Consider the following 7247-nt stretch of genomic DNA (forward strand, 5'->3'; position numbering starts at 1 on the left):
TTATGGGTACAAAGATACCGCTGCTGGTAGGTGAGCCGCAATACTGCAGATTTTTCCATTCCCCGATAGCCTATTAAGAAAAAAAAATATACTACCTGATTAGATTTCCGAGTTAAAAGTCGCTCGAAAGTACTTTATTTTGTTTTACTTGCCTGCTCTATAGTCTTATTGACTGGCGGGTCGGATGACCCTATTCCTGTATCACATTGTCCAAAGCTTGTGAAATTATTTCCCGCCGAATTGCCACATTGGACCAGAACACAAATGGCACAAAAGAACAAACTTGCCCAATTCATATTGAATTTTCAGCGTAGATATTTTAGAATAAGTACTAAAAAAATGTGTACGACACGATTGTTAATCAGACAAGACACGAAAAGGAAAGATTTACAGCCAACATGCCTTTTTATTGATAAAATCCGCGCCGGTCACTTCATCAAAAAAGATCAAGGTATTACATATCTCGACTTTGCTTAAATCCTTAATCATTCGACGTTAATTTCTTCGATTTACGTAGGTATTTTTAACTTGTCTACTCTTGAGAGATTATTTCCAAGTGGAAATCATATTTTGGAAAAAATGCAACTTTCTATTTATAGTTGCAAAAGGAATGAATACTGTCTGTTATCTTTTCCTAAAAATAATTATGTAAGCTTAACACATCATTTTAATATAAAATTTACAAGCCGGTATTATACTGGCATGCACCATGTGCATACATTGTTATCTACATACATTCTGGATTACATATAACAATTAGAAAAATACTTTATGGATAGATAGGTACCTAAACGAGGTAGATAGGTAACAAAAATTGATAGCATTCACGTACCTACATATTGCTTTTCAAAGGAGTCCGAATGAGATTATTAATACTTTCGCGTTGAAAATGAATCCAAAATCGCAAATAAAAGTCAATAAGTAGGTGAGTATTTAGCCATTTTTTAAAAGAAATTCGTAGCCAGGAAGAGATTGTAATTCACTTTTCCCAGTGACGGTGAAGGAAGCAAAAGGAAGTTGGAGTAGTCGACTTAATTGAAATTTCAAAATACTATTTTGGAGATCAAGAAAGGTAAGTAGGTATTTAGGTAAAGGTACTATGTACTTATTAAAAATTTATTTCGAAAAATTGGTGTCATTTGTACTCGAAACCTTTACTCACGTGCCAAATTTTGTATTGTTTAACCAATGTCGATTTACGAGTAAAGGTCTCTAGGTCAAAGATGTACAAATACCATAATGTGTGGACCACCGACCTCGTCATACCACCTGCACACCTCCTTAATGATGATAGGATTGTGTAGATGGGTTCAACAATTTTTTTTTGCCACTAAGAATGTAGAACTGAAAGAAAATTTGAAATTACCCTGCTATAGCTTTTTAGTAAGTTATCTGTTACAAATAACCGAAGCAATATTTCAAAAATATTACATCAATAATGAATGAATAAATGAGTGAATTAATCCTACCTATGTTTAATATTTTGCATTTGTGTAGAAATTTTCAAACTATATGACAAATTAGGCATTATTATTATTATTATTATTATTATTATTTTTTTTTTTTGCTTACGATGTAAGTATATATTTAAAATTTTACAAAATGGTTTTGTTTGAAAACGAATTTTATTGGATGCACGTAAATTCGGCAAAATAATCCCTCAAAAATATATTTTTTTAATGTTTATAGAATATTTTGCGAGTATGTTGACGAAAATTCTACCTATTAAAGACGAATTCAACTTCGATTTGAGAGGAGAGGGGTGTGAAGGTGATTTTTTTCGTTTCCATCAATACAAAGTGGTAAAATATTCGATTACGTTTAAAAAAGTCGAGATTTTTGATCATGATTTTTAAGAAATCGTGCCCGAAAAAATGCTATGTATTTTTTGTAAATTTGTGGTCTACTTTGTATTCGGAAAGAAAGAAAGAAAGAAAGAAAGAAATTTTATTTGTCGTCCTATCAAGATGGTGATGAAATACTCGACTTTTCAGAGTAGTATGTAGGTAGGTATTTTTCTACCTACTCACTCACAATCGCTGAAAATTATTTACTCAAAAACATCACCGCGGTTTTTGAAATGTTGTTCCATATGAAAAAAGCTATTTTTGGGAATTTCTTCAAAATTTCATCTTTGTGCTTTCATATGTATTTATATTTTTATTTCAATTGATACCTAGTTTTTAAACCAATCCCATAGGAAAATGATTCGATAAAATTTGATTAAAATTTATCCAATTTGATCAAATCAGATCAAATTGAATAGAAGATTTGATCTGCAAGTTTTGTAGAATTTTATTTGTAGTTATCAAAGTTTACTGTCCAACTGATCATACTGCAGATATCTAAACAAAAAATGACTTCGCTTTCATCATCGTCGGAGCAGGTTCAGCAGGATCCGCATTGGCGAACCGTTTGAGTGAAAAACGCTCATAGAAAGTTTTAGTAATAGAAGCTGGACCAAATCCAACAATTGAATCTGATATTTCAGCATTATTCTACGCCCTGCTCGGTTCAAAATACGATTGGAAGTACAAAGTAGACTCGTATGTACGTGGTAGGCAATGACAAAGATTATGATAACTGGGAAAGCTTAGGAAACCCTGGTTCTGGTTGGAATTATGGAAATGTTGTGAGATATAAATTCAAGACAAACCAAGAATTAAGTTTCTTCACTCGACTTAATGTATTCCTACTTGACTGAGAAGACTGAACAAGGATCTGTGTCCATTTTGAATACGATGGCATTCGTTGACATTAAGAATACAACCGACAAATGCACCATTTCAGCTATTCGCTCGAAAGTGACTTCTTAAGGGGCTTCCTGCAATCTGCTAATTTACCTAGAGAGCTTATCGAAGAATATACTTTGATTCAGTTCCTTCCAACTTTACTCAGACCGCAAAGTACGGGCAGAGTAATGCTCAACAGTAATAATGTGCCTGAAGTTACCTTGCAAGATAATCTTCGCCTTGGTAAATCGGCAGGCGAAGTTACACTGTGCAAGTTTGCAGTAAAGTTACAGGAATCGTATTTTGAGCACACCACAGTACCAGACCGTCAACTGACACATACCCAATAAGCTTTGGAGAACTTTTCTTGTACAGGAGGGGAGAGGGGGGCGTTTTAGGTGGAAAAATAGCCATTTTCGAGGGGAAAAATTGTTTTTGACCAATACAAAGAGGGGTGCACCCAAGGTGGTGATGGTACGTTCTAGTATATGATAAGACGAACTTACCGTGCAATTTTTAGAATTTTTCTATGCTTAGGAGGGGAGAGGGGGGCCATCTAAGTGGAAAAATATCCGTTTTTGAGGGAAAAAATTGTTTTTGACCAATACGAAGAGGGGTGCACCCAAGGTGAAGATGTCCTCTTTCACATGGCGTGATCAAAAATCGTCTAAAATAAATTTTTGACTGCTCAATTTTTCCATTTAAAACGCCCTCCTCTCCCCTCCTATGCATAGAAAAATTCTGAAAATTGCACGGTAAGTTCGTCTCAGCATATACTACAACGTACCATCACTACCTTGGGTGCACCCCTCTTTGTATTGGTAAAAAAAATTTTATCGTTGAAATCGGCTATTTTTCCACCTAAAACGCCCCCTTTCTCCCCTCCTATGCATAGAAAAATTCTGAAAATTTCACCGTAAGTTCGTCTCAAGGTATATAACAACCTAGCAACATCACCTTGGTCGCACCCCTCTCTGTATCGGTAAAAAAAATATATATCCTCAAAATCGGCTATTTTTCCACCTAAAACGCCCCCCTCTCCCCTCCTATGCATAGAAAAATTCTGAAAATTGCACGGTAAGTTCGTCTTAGCATATACTAGAACGTACCATCACCACCTTGGGTGCACCCCTCTTCGTATTGGTCAAAAACAATTTTTCCCTCAAAAACGGATATTTTTCTACCTAGAACACCCCCCCTCTGCCCTCCTATGCATAGAAAAATTCTGAAAATTTTACCATAGGTTCGTCTTAGTATATACTACAACGTACCATCACCACCTTGGGTGCACCTTTCTTTGTATTGTTCAAACAAAATTTTTCCCTCGAAAGCGGCCCAACGTCTCTCAAGTAGGTAAGTAATTTATTTTATAAAAATTTGATTTAATATGTAAATTTTCTTCGTTTTATTGAGAAAATAAAACTGAAATTCACTTTATTGTTTTGCTGGTAATACAAGGGGCTTCAATAATATTGAGCGTAGCGGGAGAAATTTTATGTGGATTGGCAACATTGATCATTGTAGGTATTTACTACCTAGTTGATTAATTATGATTGTCATTTTACCAAGGTTTTGTCCTTCTCATATTATTTATAAAAGATGATGGGTTACCTACATTAAAGACTGCACATCTGCTTTCTATGATTTTATTTGCTACAAAGTACAACTTATGTTGAATAATAAATACCTAGGTATAACTTACTCATCCATATTACTTACCTACATATAATTAAATAGGTACATATATGCTATGGATTTGTAAGTTATAAGTGAATGCGACTACTAAAAAAAATTTTCAGCTTCATAAATAATCATAATCATTGAACAATAAATCTATACCTATTATGACAATGATTGCTTTATTGTTCAAAATTATTCTTGTAAGTAGCTGGATGTCCATAATTATTAAAAACCCGATGAAATTGGAAATTTGATAAAGTTGTACACTCTTGCCCACGTCAACGTCATTGCCTTATCAAGGATTTTCATTTGAATTTGAAGAATTATCTGGAGTATAAACGACCAGATAACATTTGAGTTTGTCAAATGCATCCTCGATTTCTGTTTTCGTTTTGCAATCAAGGCCCTTTAAAAAGCCATCTGGCGATATCAGTTGGTAGGTTTCGAATTGAACTATAAGAAAAATTATGTACATAAATTATTTTGCGATTTTTACGAAATTCAGTTATCTATTTAGAAGCTAAAAGAAACCTAAGCTGTATAAATTTGAAAGCCAAAGCCAGCCGAAAACTTTATAATTTTCATCAGAAGAAGCTAATTCCGAACTCTGAAAATTAGGTACTCTAAAAAAGAGTGAAGAGAATACAATAGGTACTTACCACGTTTTCCAGAATTAGTTACGATGATCCCACAGGCATATACCAGATAATAACGTTTACCATTGCTATCAAAATACCGCACAACTGTAGCTGTGTATATCAACACCTCACCATCACCTAAAAACAGAAAACCATGTTCAATTATAAAACTTCACGTGATATTGGTGTGTTCACCGAATTCACACAGTCTGTCGAATTCGTGCAATATGTCCACTGAAACATGTTTTTTATTTTTAATGAGAGGTCAAAATAAAAAGCCAGAAATATTTCTGTTCGAAGTGTAAGTTTAGAACTACAATTTGGAAAAAATTTACCCCTCTACCTTTAGTTGGTAGGTACATCAATAATAGCTTAAAAGTTAGAATCTTTCTGAAATTTCTGTTGACGAATCCATGACCTGGAAAACTACCTATTTGAGATAGGGAGGTAATTTTTTTTAATGTAGCTATGAACTTTGAACAAAAATATGTATTTCAAAGTATTTTTTGACCATCCATAAAATTAAAAAAAAAAACTTGTTTTAAATTTAATGGACGAAGCGCACGAATTCGACTACCACTCGGCCTAATGCGCGCATTAGGCAATTTCTTGGCCGAATGCGAGCATTTGGCAACAGCACGAATTCGGCGTAATCATGGGTACACATGGTAATAATCATCAAATTGTACATAAGCATGGGTACTTACACGACCGAAGTGTACCGTTGAAGGAATCTGTATTATTTTGAATGACACCACTGAATATGATATCAATTCCTAACCTAAAAATAAAATTTTTTCGAAATTTAGTCCTTTTATTATGATTTTTCTAACAAAACTAACGAGATTTAAGCCTTCTTATCAACAATTTACACCCTAATGCACTGATTGAAAATTTTTATTTTTTTGTGTCCAAGTTTGAAGTCTATAGTTGGTCTTTGATAACATTACCTTACCGGCATTGCAAAAACGAAAAACGAAAACAAAAACCGATATTTTTTAGGTTTATCCAAACATAACGTTAAACGAAAACTTTAAATATGTACCTATGTTATAAGATATTTTTTTCGTTAGACGAAATGGATTTCCTTTTTTTTTTCGTTCAAACACCAGAAATAGTTGTCAAAAATGCAGAAAATGGTTTTTGAACTTTGAAAATATTGTTAGGTATTTAAAGAGATAAATGATCAATTTTCTACACATTTTTTGTGTTTTCGGAAAAAATATGTGCCTAAGCGAAAAAAGGACAGGAAATTTCTAAAATTTCTGACTTTTTAAAAATAACATTAGAACAAGCTAGATGTACGATTCGTAATCGGCATCTGTCCCAAGAAAACAAGAGCGCAAAAATGTGCGAAAATTCATCACTTTTGCGATGAATTCGCTTGGGCGCAAGCCAGAGGTTGGGGCCCGCAAAACAGCCTATAATGTACATTGATTATTCAGTAGGTACCTACTGTAAAATTTCGAATCTCATATTAAGTCTACCCCGATTTTTTGTTCCATTTTGATATGTAACATTGTGGGATTTGGGGTACAATGTCGGACCACTTTCCATGTAGCAGGTTACCAGAACTTTATGATCACCGGCAGCCTATTGAGAAACAAATACCAACTGGTTAGATTTTCAAGCTGAAAATCGCTCGTAGGTGGTTCATTTTGTTTTACTTGCCTGCTCCATAGTAACATTTACTCTGTCGCTGGTTCTCGATAACTCTGTACATTCTTTACAGTTTGTGTAACTATCTGCCGCCGAATTTCCGAATTGAACCAGAACACAAACGGCACAAAACAACAAACATGTCCAATTCATATTGAATTTTAAGCGTAGATATTTCAGAACACTAAAAAAATGTATAGGACACGATTGTTCTTCAATCAGACGCGACACGAAAAGGAAAGATTTACAGTTAACGTGCCATTTTATTGATAAAATCGGCGCCGGTTACTTCACATGAAAAAGAACAAGGTATTCCATAATCTTGACAATTTGAAGATATTCAATTCGCGTAAATCCCTAATCATTTGACGTCAATTTCTTAGATTTACGTAGATATTTTCAATTACCTAATATCCTACTTGGCTCCTCTTGAGATTATTTCCGAGTGGAAATCACTTATTTTCTTTCTGCAGGTGCTTAAAGGATGAATATTACTTGCGTCAGAGCTCGTCAGTTATCTGTTCATGAAAATAATTAA

At 34.1% G+C, this 7247-nt stretch overlaps 1 protein-coding gene across 1 annotated transcript; it reads right to left on the bottom strand.

Annotated features, from left to right (window-relative positions):
- Positions 1-4364: 4364 nt before the first annotated feature.
- LOC135848006 (uncharacterized) lies at positions 4365-6961 on the bottom strand. The gene is made up of 5 exons (XM_065367770.1): positions 6722-6961; positions 6507-6643; positions 5758-5831; positions 5072-5188; positions 4365-4865 (listed from the first exon to the last, which is right to left on the bottom strand). The coding sequence occupies exons 1-5, from the start codon at positions 6860-6862 to the stop codon at positions 4708-4710; spliced, it is 627 nt and encodes a 208-aa protein (XP_065223842.1). The 5' UTR covers positions 6863-6961; the 3' UTR covers positions 4365-4707.
- Between the last annotated feature and the right edge of the window lie 286 nt (positions 6962-7247).

This window comes from Planococcus citri, chromosome 5 (assembly GCF_950023065.1).
Source record: "Planococcus citri chromosome 5, ihPlaCitr1.1, whole genome shotgun sequence".
NCBI lineage: Eukaryota > Metazoa > Arthropoda > Insecta > Hemiptera > Pseudococcidae > Planococcus > Planococcus citri.

Bases quoted from the DNA above. Each gene is read 5' to 3' on its own strand.
- LOC135848006 (XM_065367770.1), bottom strand. From the start codon at position 6,862: ATGAATTGGACATGTTTGTTGTTTTGTGCCGTTTGTGTTCTGGTTCAA. The intron at 6,644-6,721 runs GCAAGTAAAACA...GTTTCTCAATAG, and splicing joins TAAATGTTACTATGGAGCAG to GCTGCCGGTGATCATAAAGT. The intron at 5,832-6,506 runs GTAGGTACCTAC...TTTTATTTTTAG, and splicing joins ATGAGATTCGAAATTTTACA to GTTAGGAATTGATATCATAT.